Raw genomic sequence first — 16,795 nt, forward strand, 5'->3', positions numbered from 1 at the left:
CTACTTCTCCAAATGATAAAGTTGGAAGAAAAATCGGAGGCAATGGGTTAGAAGAGCATTACGATTACGCAAGATGCTGATTCAAGCGATGGCATGAATATAAAGAGTACTAAGTTGATTGACAGGCAAAGTCCCAGTAGGACCGTAAAAAATAAGCCATGTCCATAAATCTTCCAGTCTGTTATCGAAAACATTTCGATTATTCGCACGCTTCTCGCCACTTACTGCTTTTACTGTCTTATTGGTTGACATGACTCAGCAGTCAGCATGTAAACAATGATTCCGCGCTAAATAGTGCTCCTTTACACAAGCAATCTTATCGATCGTCATCTGTTGCATGTAACTAACCATCTACAACACCTGATAAATATGGGCCTCCGGTGCATTTCAAATCAGTAATCTTTGCCGTCTCACTTGGAGAGGACCTTTTCTATCATGGAGCTGATAACACTGGTCTTAGCCGGTTTCGTCTGTCTTTCCGGAATCGTTTACTACTTCCTGAGACGTGAACAGCAACAATGGTCACGGTTGGGTGTTCCGATCGCGAAAAATCCGCACCTGCTGTACGGAAACATACGAGGAATATTTCAGAAAGAGCACAGCTGCGAAGTTCTTCAACGATTGTATCGGGAGTTCAAGGGGCGGGGCCTTAAGCTGGGTGGAATAATGAACTTCTTCCAGCCGGCGGTTCTGGTGGTTGATCCGGAGATCAGCAAAAGTATTCTGGTTAAGGACTTTCATAAATTCCATGATCGTGGAATTTTTGTGGATTCGGCAGGAGATCCTCTGAGTGCCAATTTGTTTAGTCTTGAGGGAGCTGAATGGAAGGCGATGCGATCGAAAATGTCACCGACGTTTACGTCGGGTAAAATGAAGTACATGTTTGGGTCAGTGCTGAAGGTGGCAGATCAATTGAAGGAGTACATAGCGGAGAATTGTACGAAGAAGAACATCGAGCTGAAGAATATCCTGCAACGGTATACAATGGACGTGATTGGTAATGTGGCGTTTGGAGTGGAGTGTAACTCGATCAAGAATCCTAGCTCTGAGTTTCGGTTGATGGGTCTTAAAGCAAATGAGTTCGATGGGATAAGGTTCTTTAAATTTTTCATCGGAGGCACCTACAAAAAATTTGCCAAGAAGATCAAACTGAAGGTTGTTGAGGAAGATGTACATAACTTCTTCATGAATTTGGTCCATAGTACTATCCAATACAGAGAAGCAAACAGTGTGCAGAGAAACGATTTCATGGATTTATTGATAAAGATTAAGAACAATGGCAAGCTCAGCGATGAACCGAATTCCGGTGGAGAGGGAATTACCGTTAGTGAAATTGCGGCACAATGCTTCATATTTTTCACCGCTGGATTTGAGACTTCTTCGACCACTATGAACTTTTGTCTCTACGAATTGGCCAAAAACCCAACAATTCAGGATCGACTTCGGCGAGAAATTGAAGAGTCGATTGCGAAGGACGGTGGAGAGTTGAAGTACGATACCTTATTTGGAATGTCTTACTTGGATCGTGTCGTTAGCGGTATGTGCACAAAATGTCTACATTCCGATACCAATGATTATAATATTTTCATTTTACAGAAACCCTTCGGAAGTACTCCCCAGTGGATAACCTCTTCCGGATGTCCAACTCACCGTACACACCAGAAGGTTGCGATTTCACCATTCCTGCTGGCACTATGTTCCAGATCCCCATCCATTCGACGCACCACGACCCGGAGTATTTCCCGAACCCGCAACGCTTTGATCCGGATCGGTTCCTTCCGGAAGCGGTAAAATCTCGACATCCCTTTGCCTATCTTCCGTTCGGAGAAGGACCTCGTATTTGCATTGGAATGCGATTCGGACAGATGCAGACAAAGATTGGCCTGGTTACGTTGCTGCGGAACTTCCGCTTTGCACCCATAAGCGAAACTCCCGATCGCTTGGAGTTCGATGCGAAGACATTCGTACTGACGCCCAATACGGGAGTGTATTTGAAGATTGAACCGTTTGATCGCGTGCCGAAAGTTTGACGATTCAAATCATCAGTCGATTGGAACTTGTTGGACCGCGACAGGTGTGTGGACGGAAAATGAAGCTGCACGAGTAAAAATTAAAAATTTTGCAAGTCAGGCTGTTTGCATTTCACATCATTATTGACATGCAACGTCGCTTAGCGGCATAATGTTTATCGTTGGTTGCAGTTTAGCGTTACGATAGATTACGTTGCTGTCAATCATTACCGGCATGCGTGAAATTTATGAACTGTTGTGACAATAAATAACAAAACGGAAATGTTATTCGCTGCCCACAAAATCATGACTGGCCCATATATGTAGGGAGGGGATGAAGCCAATATTGGACAGTTGTACTTGTAAGGGCATTTGTGGTTCAATCACACTTCTATACGTTGTTCAACGGCTACAATGTTGAGCAAATGTTTGTTCAATGAAGGGGAACAGATAAACACTTGCCCTGTATTTGTTTCTCAATTCTAAGAGGGTATCGCGAATGAAAGTGCGCTGTTGCATCCAGTCGTGCCGATGCAGTCGGTGCTTTCATTTTTTATAAATCGTAGCAAAATTGCGGCCCTCCTTAGCCGTGCGGTAAGACGGGCGGCTACAAAGCAATACCATACTGAGGGCGGCTGGGTTCGATTCCCGGCGCCGGCATAGACAATTTTGGTTTTGGAAATAGTCTCGATTTCCCTGGGCATAAAAGTATCATCGTATTAGCCTCATGATATACGAATGCAAAAATGATAACTTGGCTTAGAAATCTCGCAACTGTGGAAGTGCTTAATGAACACTAAGCAGCGAGGCGACTCTGTCCCAGTGTGGGGATGTAATGCCAATAAGAAGAAAAAGAAGAAGAAGCATAATTGCGGCATAACATGATTGGATTCAATAACGCGCTTTGATTTATGGTACTTACTATACTTTTTCTGATCGATGATACATTCGGAGATGAAGAATTATCTTTTCAATTTCTTCATAATTCGGGTTCACGTTTAAATAATTTTCAGACTGAAAAAGCCAGAGAATAAGAACAAATATCTCAATGGTAATCATGTGTGCTACATAGTACGCCAAACTGGTGAAGCATATTCTAAGATGCTTCGCATCAACGAACAATACAACGTCTTCAGGGCAAAAAAACCTGTGAATTCGGAAGCGTGCCGTCGAATGAATCCAAGCACAGAGAATGCTCGTGATCACCACATGCTCGGTGAACCGTAGTTTGGCATCAATGGTCACTCCAAGATCACTTCATGTTAGATCCCAAGGTGTCTCACAATCTGATTTTGGTCTTTTTCATGTTTTGAAGAATGATATTCCACTGCAATAGGACATATTACGACAAAAAAAAAGAATCTATGGTGCCGTTCCAAAAAAATCTTCAATGTGTTTCGTCAACATCCGAATGACATGATAAACATTTTTTGTCAAAACCTTTTTTATTCTCCGCTGACCCCCACACCAAGGAAGTCCTAGCACTTACACTTACTACACTACACTACACTACACTTACTACAAATTAAACTCTGACTTATTTTCCAAAATGAATGGAAAATCATATATTTTGTTTTCTTTATGTTTAAAGAGAGGCAATTACCATTTAAAAAGTTGACAAGACTGACCAAGTCCGCCTCATTGTCTCTAATAACTGAATGGACACATGTATTTGGGTAAAACAACGCTGTGTCATTAGCAAACAGTTTTGGCGTCTCACGTAACTTTAAATTCCCCAGATCATTTATAAAAATTAAAAATAACAATGGTCCAATGTTCCTTCCTTGTGGGAATCCTATATTAAATAAACCGAAGACTGCTCCGAACACCATTTACTACTACGAATTGTTGTCGGTCGGTCAAATAGTTTCTTATCAAGTCATTCGTCTCTCCTCTAACTCCATATTTGTCAAGTTTCTTTAAAAGTTTTTCATGGTTGATAGTGTCAAAAGATTTTTTCAGGTCAATTATTCATTGAATCCCCCAACTATTTTTTTTCCGGTCAATTTCAGTTATTAGTTCATTCATGAGCTCTGTAATAGCATTAAATGTCCCACATCCTTCCCGGAAACCATACCAAACGACCACTTACGAGTTTTTCCAATTCTTTTTTGATAACTGATAAAGTGGCGAATGGGTCGATAATTAGAAGGGTCAAAAACATCACCACATTTTAAAACTGGGGATACCTTAGCTATTTTCAGAATATTAGGATATGAACCAGTAACTATTATTTGGTTGAAGACTTATTGGAAAATAATGGAAAAAGGGAGCGTGTAAGCTTTCAATAAGTATGCTGGGAGACTGTCTTGTCCACTACTTGTATTAACGTCCAGTTGGCTTATTAACGTGCTAACTTCGCTTTCATTGGCGGGATGCAAGAAAAAAGAGTTGCTAACACCTTTAACATGTTTCAAATAATCAAAGTAGTTTTTTGGTAGCTTTTTTGCTAATTCGTTGCCAATGCTAGAAAAAAAAAATATTAAACACCTCTGCAATGTCCTTATTTGAGTATAACAATTGTTCGTCGCTCCACAAGCTTTGAACCGATCAAAAATTTCGTTCAATTTTTTCCATATATTGGAGTTATTTGAGGTTTTGAGTATAATCTAATAATAATTACGTTAACTTTGTTTTTTGACATTTTTCACTTTTTTTTGCAATATGATACCATTTCTTTTAGGCAAATATCGTTTAGATTGCTTTTAAGTTTATTAAGATATTTGTTTTTTATTTGTACTAGTCGCCAAAGGCTATAGGTCATCCACGGGCAATGTTCATTTTTGATTCTTACTACTTTAGTGAAAGTCTTAGTACACTCAGTTAAAAGCTATCTATATGTTGTAACAAACGAGTTAAGAGTAGTATCAATATCATCAGTTACTTGAAAACCATTCAAAAATAATGAAAACTGATTGTGTAACTTGGCAAGATCAACAATAGTAATTTTTAATTCTTGCTTTCTCCCTTCATTGCTCACCAAGAAAGATGAGAGAATAGGAATGTGATCACTAATGTCATTGAATGCAGTGTGATTTTGTACTACACACATGTGGAAGTGTTGGCTTGAGAAATATATTGCGAGTGATTTGACTATGCGTCCAATTTGGGAATCTCGAGCTCGTTCAGTAGCCGCTAGGTTGCGAAGGCCGACGGAGGTCCTTCGTAGCTTAGTTGGTTAAAGCACCAGTCTAGCGTACTGTAGGGTCATGGGTTCGAGTCCCATCGAAGGGAAAGTGGTTACCTCCAATACATGCTCCAAATCAATATCTTCCACATAATGTACATATTCACATATGAGTTTTCACTTCATTGTGAATTAATCGCAAGTTTGAATTGTTTAACAGTCATACAAAGTTAAATGCATTGTTTGACACAGGAAACCCAATCTCACTGATACGCCGAGGTTTGATTAATGAAAAAGATATCAAAGTAACTAATCAACACAAGACGTGGGAAACGGCTCAAAGTTTTGGGATTATTCACTAACAAACTACCCGAACGGTTGCAGATAATGTACTGATCCTACAGGCCTGGCTTGGTACAGTGATCACCACGTCACTATCCAAGCCGTTCCTCTATATACTTTGCTTCAAAAAGGTGCCGTCTTTCAATTCAATGATCAAGAAATAAATGATAACAGCGGTTCTCAACATATACCCCTGGGCCCTGGGGGTACCTCAACTGGCCCTAGGGGGTACATCGGATGAAAATGCATAATGGTTTGTTTATTAGTTTTGATTATTGTGATTTTTTTTATTTAAAAACTTTGTCTTTTTACATAATATGCATGGCGATCAGCAAATCAAAGCTAATTGAACCCTGCTTTCCTCAACTAGAACAGCGTATGAAGGGCTGCGGAACAAAAGATCAAACGGATAAATTTCGAATGAGCAAATTTAAAAAATCTTCAATGCAATCTACCTGATCTAAACAAAATGTTGAATAATATGTTAGAAACATGCTTTTGAACTAAAATCTAGAATCTTAAGGTTTGGAAGTCTTCGATTGAGAGTCACGTAGGCCTTTTTTCAGAAAAGCTCTATGGCTTCGTTGAAAGAGGTCTAGGTCTATCTTCCTACGCTTCTCGGAAGCCTTCTTCAGAGCAGCACGAATGCCTCCTTTCAAGATGTTCTGAAGTCTTCTTTCGAAAGTTTCGAAAGGCCTATGTCTCCTGGCAAGAAGCCCGGATGCCTCGTTTTAAGAGAGCCAGAAGCCTTTTTTCAAAAAGCTCGGAAGGATCCTTTTAAGAGGTTCGGAAGCCTCCTTTCAAGAGGCTCGGTTGATTTTTTTCAAAAGGCACCTTTCAATTGAAGGGCTCGAAAGATTCATTCAAAAGGTTCGGAAGCCTCCTTTCAAGAAGTTAGGAAGTCTCATTTCTAGACGCTCGAAAGCCTCCTTTCAAGAGTCTCGGAAGCCTCCTTTTAAGAAGCTCGGAAGCCTCCTTCCAAGAGGCTCGAAAGCCTCCTTTCAAGAGGCTCGAAAGCCTCCTTTCAAGAGGCTCGGAAGCCTCCTTTCGAGAGGCTTTGAAGAGGCACGAAAGCCTCCTTTCAAGAGGCACGAAAATCTCCTTTCAAGAGGCTCGGAAGCCTCCTTTCAAGAAGCTCGAAAGCCTCCTTTCTAGAGGCTCGGAAGCCTCCTTTCAAGAGGCTCGGAAGCCTCCTTTCAAGAGGCTCGGAAGCCTCCTTTCAAGAGGCTCGGAAGCCTCCTTTCAAGAGGCTCGGAAGCCTCCTTTCAAGAGGCTCGGAAGCCTCCTTTCAAGAGGCTCAGAAGCCTCCTTTCAAGAGGCTCAGAAGCCTTCTTTGAAGAGGCTCAGAAGCCTCTTTTCAAGAGGCTCAAGCCTCCTTTCAAGAGGCTCAGGAAGCCTCCTTCAAGAGGCTCAGAGCCTCCCTTTCAAGAGGCCTGGAAGCCTCCTTTCAAGAGGCTCAGGAAGCCTCCTTTCAAGAGGCTCAGGCCTCATTTCAAGAGGCTCAGAAGCCTCATTTCAAGAGGCTCAGAAGCCTCCTTTCAAGAGGCTCAGGAAGCCTCCTTTCAAGAGGCTCAGAAGCCTCCTTTCAAGAGGCTCAGAAGCCTCCTTTCAAGAGGCTCGGAAGCCTCCTTTCAAGAGGCTCAGAAGCCTCCTTTCAAGAGGCTCAAGCCTCCTTTCAAGAGGCTCGGAAGCCTCCTTTCAAGAGGCTCAAGCCTCCTTTCAAGAGGCTCAGAAGCCTCCTTCAAGAGGCCTGGAAGCCTCCTTTCAAGAGGCTCAGCCTCCTTTCAAGAGGCTCAGAAGCCTCCTTTCAAGAGGCTCAGCCTCCTTTCAAGAGGCTCAGGAAGCCTCCTTTCAAGAGGCCCGGAAGCCTCCTTTCAAGAGGCTCAGGCCTCCTTCAAGAGGCTCAGAAGCCTCCTTTCAAGAGGCTCAAGCCTCCTTTCAAGAGGCCCAGCCTCCTTTCAAGAGGCTCAGAAGCCTCCTTTCAAGAGGCTCAGAAGCCTCCTTTCAAGAGGCTCAGAGCCTCCTTTCAAGAGGCTCAGAAGCCTCCTTTCAAGAGGCTCAGAGCCTCCTTTCAAGAGGCTCAAGCCTCCTTTCAAGAGGCTCAGAAGCCTCCTTTCAAGAGGCTCAGAGCCTCCTTTCAAGAGGCTCAGAAGCCTCCTTTCAAGAGGCTCAGAAGCCTCCTTTCAAGAGGCTCGAGCCTCCTTTCAAGAGGCTCAGAAGCCTCCTTTCAAGAGGCCTGGAAGCCTCCTTTCAAGAGGCTCAGAAGCCTCCTTTCAAGAGGCTCAGGCCTCCTTTCAAGAGGCTCAGAAGCCTCCTTTCAAGAGGCTCAGAGCCTCCTTTCAAGAGGCCTGGAAGCCTCCTTTCAAGAGGCTCAGAAGCCTCCTTTCAAGAGGCTCGGAGCCTCCTTTCAAGAGGCTCGAGCCTCCTTTCAAGAGGCTCTGCCTCCTTTCAAGAGGCTCGGAAGCCTCCTTTCAAGAGGCTCGGAAGCCTCCTTTCAAGAGGCTCGGGTTTCTTCTATCAATAGGCTCAGAAGCGTCCGTTCAAGATGCAAAGGAAGTCTTCTTCTAAGTGGCTTGAAAGCCGCCATTCAAGAGACTCGAAATCCTCTTTACAAGAGACTAAGATGCCTCTTATCAAGAGCTGCGGAAGCTCCAGAGGCTGCGGAAGAGATTCAGAAGCTCCGTTCAAGAGGCTCGGAAGCCTTCCTTCGAAGGGCTTGGAATCATTCTTTCAAAAGGCTTGGAAGTCTACTTTCAAGAGGGGGTACCTCAATTAATGCAAAAGTTTGAAGGGGTACCTTTCAAGAAGAATAGAACCGCTGTATTAAAAGATACAATAATTACAGCCTATACTTGCAATGTTTGATCTTAATGCTGACACTGAACTTCATTGTGATGCAAGCTTTTTTGGGTTTGGTGCAATACTTTTACAAAAACAATTGGATAATAAACTTCACCCTGTCAGTTTCTTCAGCAAGAAAACCGTTGAGTGTGAATCAAAACTCTACAGTTTTGAAATGGAAACATTAGCTGTGGTACATGCAGTCTAAAGGTTTCATGTTTATATAGCAGGAAAACCTTTTTAAAGATTTACAGATTGTAATGCATTAGTACAAACTGGGAAAACGTGGGAAATGAATCCAAAAGTAAATCGTTGGGCATTGTTTTTTTTTTGAGAGATTTTTTTTATTTCAAAACTTTGTCTTTTTACATAATATGCATGGCGATCAGCAAATCAAAACTAATTGAACCCTGCTTTCCTCAACTAGAACAGCGTATGAAGGGCTGCGGAACAAAAGATCGAACGGACAAATTTCGAATGAGCAAATTTAAAAAATATTCAATGTAATCTACCTGATCTAAACAAAATATTGAATAATATGTTAGAAACATGCTTTTGAACTAAAATCTAGAATCTCAAGGTTTGGAAGCCTTCGTTTGAGAGTCACGTAGGCCTTTTTTCAGAAAAGCTCTATGACTTCGTTGCAAGAGGTCTAGAAGCATCTTCCTACGCTTCTCGGAAGCCTTCTTAAGAGCAGCACGAATGCCTCCTTTCAAGATGTTCAGAAGTCTTCTTTCGAAAGGTTCGAAAGGCCTGTGTCTCCTGGCAAGAAGCCCGGATGCCTCGTTTTAAGAGAGCCAGAAGCCTTTTTTCAAAAAGCTCGGAAGGATCCTTTTAAGAGGTTCGGAAGCCTCCTTACAAGAGGCTCGGTTGATTTTTTTCAAAAGGCACCTTTCAATTGAGAGGTTCGAAAGATTCATTCAAAAGGTTCGGAAGCCTCCTTTCAAGAAGTTAGGAAGTCTCATTTCTAGACGCTCGAAAGCCTCCTTTCAAGAGTCTCGGAAGCCTCCGTTTTAAGAAGCTCGGAAGCCTCCTTCCAAGAGGCTCGAAAGCCTCCTTTCAAGAGGCTCGAAAGCCTCCTTTCAAGAGGCTCGGAAGCCTCCTTTCGAGAGGCTTTGAAGAGGCACGAAAGCCTCCTTTCAAGAGGCTCGGAAGCCTCCTTTCAAGAGGCTCGGAAGCCTCCTTTCAAGAGGCTCGGAAGCCTCCTTTCAAGAGGCTCGGAAGCCTCCTTTCAAGAGGCTCGGAAGCCTCCTTTCAAGAGGCTCGGAAGCCTCCTTTCAAGAGGCTCAGGCCTCCTTTCAAGAGGCCTGGAAGCCTCCTTTCAAGAGGCTCAGAAGCCTCCTTTCAAGAGGCTCGGAAGCCTCCTTTCAAGAGGCTCGGAAGCCTCCTTTCAAGAGGCTCGGAAGCCTCCTTTCAAGAGGCTCGGAAGCCTCCTTTCAAGAGGCTCGGAAGCCTCCTTTCAAGAGGCTCGGAAGCCTCCTTTCAAGAGGCTCGGGTTTCTTCTATCAATAGGCTCAGAAGCGTCCGTTCAAGATGCAAACGAAGTCTTCTTCTAAGTGGCTTGAAAGCCGCCATTCGAGAGACTCGAAATCCTCTTTACAAGAGACTAAGATGCCTCTTATCAAGAGCTGCGGAAGCTCCAGAGGCTGCGGAAGAGATTCAGAAGCTCCGTTCAAGAGGCTCGGAAGCCTTCCTTCGAAGGGCTCGGAATCATTCTTTCAAAAGGCTTGGAAGTCTACTTTCAAGAGGGGGTACCTCAATTAATGCAAAAGTTTGAAGGGGTACCTTTCAAGAAGAAGAGAAACGCTGTATTAAAAGATACAATAATTACAGCCTATACTTGCAATGTTTGATCTTAATGCTGACACTGAACTTCATTGTGATGCAAGCTCTTTTGGGTTTGGTGCAATACTTTTACAAAAACAATTGGATAATAAACTTCACCCTGTCAGTTTCTTCAGCAAGAAAACCGATGAGTATGAATCAAAACTCTACAGTTTTGAAATGGAAACATTAGCTGTGGTACATGCAGTCTAAAGGTTTCATGTTTATTTAGCAGGAAAACCTTTTTAAAGATTTACAGATTGTAATGCATTAGTACAAACTGGGAAAACGTGGGAAATGAATCCAAAAGTAAATCGTTGGGCATTGTTTTTTTTTGAGAATTATGAATTTCAGTTGGAATACAGAAGTAAAGAAAAAATGAAGCATGTAGATTGTAGATGCTTCCAGTCGATTGCATAAGTATATGAAAAGGAGAGATATTGAAATTAAACCAAATGATGAATTTGAAAATGCGATCGGAGAACTAAATGAATCAGAAATTGAACAAAACATTATAATAGCTCAAGAACAAGATTCGAAGTTAAAAAAGATTAAACAGATTTTACAAACATTTACTTTTCCCAATGTTCTATAATTAGATGGTATTTTATTCTGGAAAGACAACACTAATAATTTATTAGTTGTCCCAAAAAATATGGTCGATTATGTTCTAAGGTAGGTAGTTGTAGGTATCGATAAAACTATATTTGAAATAAAGAAGACAATATGTCAAAAAATAGGTTTTCTAAAAATAGTTGAGAGAGGTAATGCCCTTTCAATACATTGTATCTTGATCATTATGGACCGATTGCATTACAATCAAGTGGTCGGATCAATAATATTGTTGTTATTACTGATGCATTCACAAAATTTACTAAACTATTTCCAAGTGGTCCAAGTGGACAAAACAACCAATTCGGATGAAATTAAGCACCACTTACAAAATTATATGAATTATTCTGTTATAGCAAGCCGATACAATTTACCACTGACTGTGGGACTGGATTTTCTTCCAAGAATTTTGAAGATTTTCTGAATGTAAACTGCATCGAGCATGAAAACAACTATCCGTACTCCACAAGCAAATGGACAAGTGGAGAGGATAAATAGATCTTTGACGCCTATGCTGGCAAAATTGTGTAATGAGAGAAATCATAAATGTGATAAATTGTTACCGAAAATAATTATTTGAAAATAATTTTAAAATACAACAATACAATATAAACATTTCGGATAAAAAGCGTATTGTTGTGACCAATTGTAGTAAAAACTATTGATTCCCGTAAATTATCTCCAAAATTCAAGGGTCCGTATAAAATTTTGAAAATATTGCCAAACGATCGATACGTTGTAGTTGATATTGAAGGGTTTTTAATTTCAAATGTACCTTTTAACGCGGTATGCTCGCCCCAAAATATGCGAAAATAGATTGATGATGGTAATTCGATTAAAGATTGTCTCGATGAGGACAACGAGAATGTCAGGATGGCCGAGTTCTAGTAGGCTACAGCGAATAATTCTAAAATTAAGGAGGCATTGACTAAGACAACGACGAGGACAATGACTTTCTTTAAATAAAGATTGATAAAGAGAACGAACATCGATGTCTTGTTACTCCTTCGGTATCTATGGCTCTCCATAAAAGGATTGTTGACATTCTGAAATTGGATTTGTCTTATCTCATTTTTTTTTCTCCTGCACCTGATAAAAATGAAATCTCTTCTCTGCTTCTGATTATGTTGAAAATGAGGAGCAAGTTACTTTGTGAGTAAAGGTCTTTGATTACCGATCCGGAGACAATGGGTTTGAAAGTCAAGGTGCTAGTTGCATCATTTATATTCTTTATTTAAAAGCCTTCAATATTTTTTGAATATGCTAATAAGATTATAAGTTGACCGAGCGGCAAAGCTCCAGTAGGATCGTAGAACCAAACTAAACTAAAAAAAATCCCATTAATCTTCCAGTCTGTTATCAAAAAAGTTCCATTGTTCCATTTATAGAGCACACGCCTCCCCACCTACTGCTGCTACTGTCGTATTGATCGTTATGTCTCGGCATGTAAACGATGATTCTGCGTAAAATTGTGCTTCTTATCGATCGCCACCAGCAGCATGTAACTAACCATCTTCAACACCTGATAAATACGGGACTCCGGTGCATTTCGAATCAGTAATCTTTGCCGCCTCACTTGGAAAAGACCTTCCCGAACATGGAGCTGATAACGCTGGTCTTAGCTGGTTTCGTCTGTCTTTCCGGAGTCGTTTACTACTTCCTGAGACGTGAACAGCAACAATGGTCACGATTGGGTGTTCCGACTGCGAAGAATCCACACCTGCTTTACGGAAACATACGAGGAATATTCCAGAAAGAGCACAGCTGCGAAGTTCTTCAACGGTTGTATTGGGAGTTCAAGGGGCGTGGGCTAAAGCTGGGTGGAATCATGAACTTCTTCCAGCCGGCGGTTCTGGTGGTTGATCCGGAGATCAGCAAAAGTATTCTGGTTAAGGACTTCCATAAATTTCACGATCGTGGAGTTTTCGTGGATTCGGCAGGAGATCCTCTGAGTGCCAATTTGTTCAGTCTGGAAGGTGCTGAATGGAAGGCAATGCGTATGAAGATGTCGCCGACGTTTACGTCGGGTAAAATGAAGTTCATGTTCGGATCAGTGCTGAAGGTGGCAGATCAGTTGAAGGAGTACATAGCGGAGAATTGTGTGAAGGAGAATATCGAGCTGAAGAATATCCTGCAGCGGTTCACAATGGACGTGATTGGTAATGTGGCATTTGGAGTGGAGTGTAACTCGATCAAGAATCCAAGCTCCGAGTTTCGGTTGATGGGTCTTAAAGCAAATGAGTTCGATGGGATAACGTTCTTTAAATTCTTCATCGGAGGCGCCTACAAAAACTTTGCCAAAAAGATCAAACTGAAGGTCATTAAGGAAGATGTACATAACTTCTTCATGAATTTGGTCCATAGTACCATCCAATACAGAGAAGCAAACAGTGTGCAGAGAAACGATTTCATGGATTTATTAATAAAGATTAAGAACAATGGCAAGCTCAGCGATGAACCGAATTCCGGTGGAGAGGGAATTACCGTTAGTGAAATTGCGGCACAATGCTTCATATTTTTCACCGCCGGATTTGAGACTTCGTCGACCACTATGAACTTTTGTCTCTACGAATTGGCCAGAAACCCAACAATTCAGGATCGACTTCGGCGAGAAATTGAAGAGTCGATTGCGAAGGACGGCGGAGAATTGAAGTACGATACCTTATTTGGAATGTCTTACTTGGATCGCGTCGTTAGCGGTATGTGCACAAAATGTCTACATTACGATACCAATGATTATAATATTTTGAATTTTACAGAAACCCTCCGAAAGTACTCTGCAGTGGACAACCTCTTCCGGATGTCCAACTCCCCGTACACACCAGAAGGTTGCGATTTCACCATTCCTGCTGGCACTATGTTCCAAATCCCCATCCATTCGACGCACCACGACCCGGACTATTTCCCGAACCCGCAACGCTTTGATCCGGATAGGTTCCTTCCGGAAGCGGTAAAATCTCGACATCCCTTTGCCTATCTTCCGTTCGGAGAAGGACCTCGCATTTGCGTTGGAATGCGGTTCGGGCAGATGCAGACTAAGATTGGTTTGGTAACATTGCTGCGGAACTTCCGCTTCGCTCCCATGAGCGAAACTCCAGATCGGTTGGAGTTTGACGCAAAGGTGTTCGTGTTGACGCCTAAGACGGGAGTGTACTTGAAGATTGAACCGATCGATCGTATTCCGAAGGTTTGACGATTCAAATTATTAGTCGATTGGAACATGTTGGACCGCGACCTGTGTGTGGACCAAAAATGAAGCTGCACGAGTAAAAATCAAGAATTTTGCAAGTCAGGCTGTTTGCATTTCACATCATTATTGACATGTATCGTCGCTTTGCCTTTGCGGCGGAATGTATATTATTGACTGCAGTACAGCGTTACGGTAGATTACGTTGCTGTCAATCATCGCAAGCATGCGTGAAATTGATGAGCGGTTGTGACAATAAATAACAAAACGAAAATGTTATTTGCTTCCCACAAAATCATGACTGACCCATGTAGAAAGGGGATGAACAATTATGAGACAGATGTACTTGTAAAGGGTAAGGGCATTTGTGGTTCAATCACACTTCTTTACATTGTTCGACGGCTACATTGTTGAGCAAATTTTTGCTGCACAGATAAATATTTGCCCTGTGCGCTATCGCTATTGCAGAAGTATTGCGGTGAAGACACTGGCATGATTGGATACAATAACTCACTTCTATTCACTGATCTATTGTACTTTCGGAGATGAAGAATTATTTTTGATATACTAATGCTAATCCCCTTTTTTTAAAAGATGTTCGCTGGAGTACCTAGTTTATTTTCATAATACTAATTTGTTGGATTTATCTTATACATACTTATAGAAATGCTAAAGCAATAATCAGAATTAGGTTTGAAGAAGGTATTGAAAAAGGTTAAAAGATTGGGTAACTTGTACTTTATTTTACTTTATTTTTGAATAACATCCTTTTTCCAACAAGGCTTGAGTAACATATTGTTCCTCTAAATGTTCACTTCATTGAACTAATATGAACGTCTAACCTGCTAAACTATTTTGAGACATATATCTTAAAATATAAGATGTGGGGGTTGATTGGCTAGATGAAAATCAATTGTTTTTAACCATAACGATTATGCATTTTTTTTAGATCGTAGGAAAACTATGGAAGAAATTATCTATGAAGTATTGCTAACAAGCTGTCAAATATGTGTCGTAAACGTTTCATATCATTCCACATATTATGCTTTAGTTTCCTTAAAGGAAGTGAAAATTGGCGACAACGAACTAAAATTCTGTGCCCAACAGAGTGCATGTATTACCTGATAGCGAAGAAGGAAGAACAGTTTCCGGCACACTTACCTGAAATGAAAAGCAAAAGGATATTTTTTTGTTAGAATCTCAGAATGAATGTGGAAAACGGTGCTGAGGACCGCAAACATTTATGAAATATGCAAAAATATCCACCAGTACGTTAGACGGGTGCTTAACCACTATGCTACGGTACGTAATGCTAAAACATCTTATATGCTTGGTTTTTAGACGCAAGTTTTAGCCTGGAAAAGTTGGCTCAGTGACTTCGGAGAAGTGTTTCAGTTTGTTAAACTCTATATTTTGGGAAAAAATTGTGATTAATCCCCCTGAAAGTGCGATGGAAATTCTCTTTCCTCCAATTGTGAAGATACATCTTTGTTGTCTTTGAGAAAGTTGTTACGAAAAATTTTGCTGTACAAACTTTTGTTCTACCTGCTGTAGAAGTCGAGATGTGGGTCGTTATTTATGAATACTTTTTACTTTTTACTCGTCAATACTTTTTTAGGTTTTTGGAAAGTTCTACAAGTTGTTCGTCGCAATAAACATGAACATGAACATGAACCTTTTGAAGACAGTTTTTTTTAAATATTCAATATTGACGATTTTCGGTTCAAAAATGAGCATTTTGACATTAACTGTATACATTTAGGGGCAAAGTGGGGCAGACTTTTAATGAGGAAAAGGAAAGTATAACTCCAGCACTAATGGTTGAATTCCAACATATATGTGCCAAAGCTTGACGTAAGTGCTGTAAGGGTGTCCTTTTCTTGATCTTGACTAAAAATGATTTGGTCTGTGTTTCGCACAACTAAGAAACGGTTGGATTGATTTTATTCATTCCTTCAGCAAGTTTGGCCATCAAAATCTCCGACGGGTTCACAAAATATGTTCTCATGTAAAATGTGAAAAATTCAAATTAGAATTTGTATGTGAGTTTTGAATGGGCATATCACAACCACGCATTCTCGCCTACTGTGCAAGATCATGTCGGCCGGGTCATCTAGTTTGGCGGTTCTCAATCTGATGTACATGTACCCCTAGGGGTACCTTCGCTGGCCCCAGGGGGTACCTCGAACAAAAATGCGTAATGGCGGGCGTATTACAATTCCAACCAAAACATATTGATAATAAAAATAAAACAAAAATGTTGAAGAATAGGTTAAAAATATGCTTCTGAAGCCTCATTTCGAGAGGTTTGGAGGACTTCTTTCTAGAAACCTGGACGCCTCGTTTCATGAAGCCCTGAGTACTCCTTTCAAGAGGCTAGGAAGGCTACGTTTAACAGGCTCGTAAGCCTACATCTAAGAGTTCACTATTTGCATAAGTGGGTATAAGTGCGAAATCTATTCAACCCTTAAATTAAATGCAAATTTCCAAGTGTTTTAAACTCTTAAAATAAAAAGGTCTGTGCTAGACTAGTTGCACTACGTAGCTAGATTCTAAAGAAAATAAAATTGTGCGAAATAATAACGTATAAACGCGAAAACACGATCAGAAAGAATCTCGCAGAATTCTTATAGCAACGGATAATAGCTATTACGTTCATTGTTTCGATATCACTTCGCGGTATACCTCTAGTGCGACGTGAAATATTTCGGTGGATACTTGTAGCGTAACTGCCTGACGATACAGTGATAGTGTGCATTGTGCGACATTCTGTACACTCTCATGATGTCTGATATTGCTTGTATTTGCGTATCCTGCGGAAAAGATGAGAATGACAAAAAGAAACTGATAGAA

The 16,795-nt window shown here is 41.1% G+C and overlaps 3 protein-coding genes across 3 annotated transcripts in view; 2 read left to right on the forward strand and 1 right to left on the reverse strand.

Annotated features, from left to right (window-relative positions):
- LOC134206195 (sodium/calcium exchanger 3-like) overlaps positions 1–16,795 on the reverse strand; it is a 593,875-nt gene that overhangs the window by 218,653 nt on the left and 358,427 nt on the right.
- LOC134226077 (probable cytochrome P450 6a14) lies at positions 382–3,331 on the forward strand. Its single transcript, XM_062706613.1, has 2 exons — positions 382–1,537; positions 1,597–3,331. Exons 1-2 carry the CDS (start codon positions 436–438, stop codon positions 2,028–2,030), a joined length of 1,536 nt encoding a protein of 511 aa, XP_062562597.1. The 5' UTR covers positions 382–435; the 3' UTR covers positions 2,031–3,331.
- Positions 12,333–16,115, forward strand: LOC134205072 (probable cytochrome P450 6a14). The gene is made up of 2 exons (XM_062680007.1): positions 12,333–13,454; positions 13,515–16,115. The coding sequence occupies exons 1-2, from the start codon at positions 12,353–12,355 to the stop codon at positions 13,946–13,948; spliced, it is 1,536 nt and encodes a 511-aa protein (XP_062535991.1). The 5' UTR covers positions 12,333–12,352; the 3' UTR covers positions 13,949–16,115.

This window comes from Armigeres subalbatus, chromosome 1, assembly GCF_024139115.2.
Source record: "Armigeres subalbatus isolate Guangzhou_Male chromosome 1, GZ_Asu_2, whole genome shotgun sequence".
Classification (NCBI taxonomy): domain Eukaryota; kingdom Metazoa; phylum Arthropoda; class Insecta; order Diptera; family Culicidae; genus Armigeres; species Armigeres subalbatus.

Excerpts from the sequence above, each read along its gene's own strand:
- LOC134226077 (XM_062706613.1), top strand. The coding sequence starts at position 436 with ATGGAGCTGATAACACTGGTCTTAGCCGGTTTCGTCTGTCTTTCCGGA. Across the intron at positions 1,538-1,596 it reads CTTGGATCGTGTCGTTAGCG|AAACCCTTCGGAAGTACTCC; the intron begins GTATGTGCACAA and ends TTCATTTTACAG.
- LOC134205072 (XM_062680007.1), top strand. The coding sequence starts at position 12,353 with ATGGAGCTGATAACGCTGGTCTTAGCTGGTTTCGTCTGTCTTTCCGGA. Across the intron at positions 13,455-13,514 it reads CTTGGATCGCGTCGTTAGCG|AAACCCTCCGAAAGTACTCT; the intron begins GTATGTGCACAA and ends TGAATTTTACAG.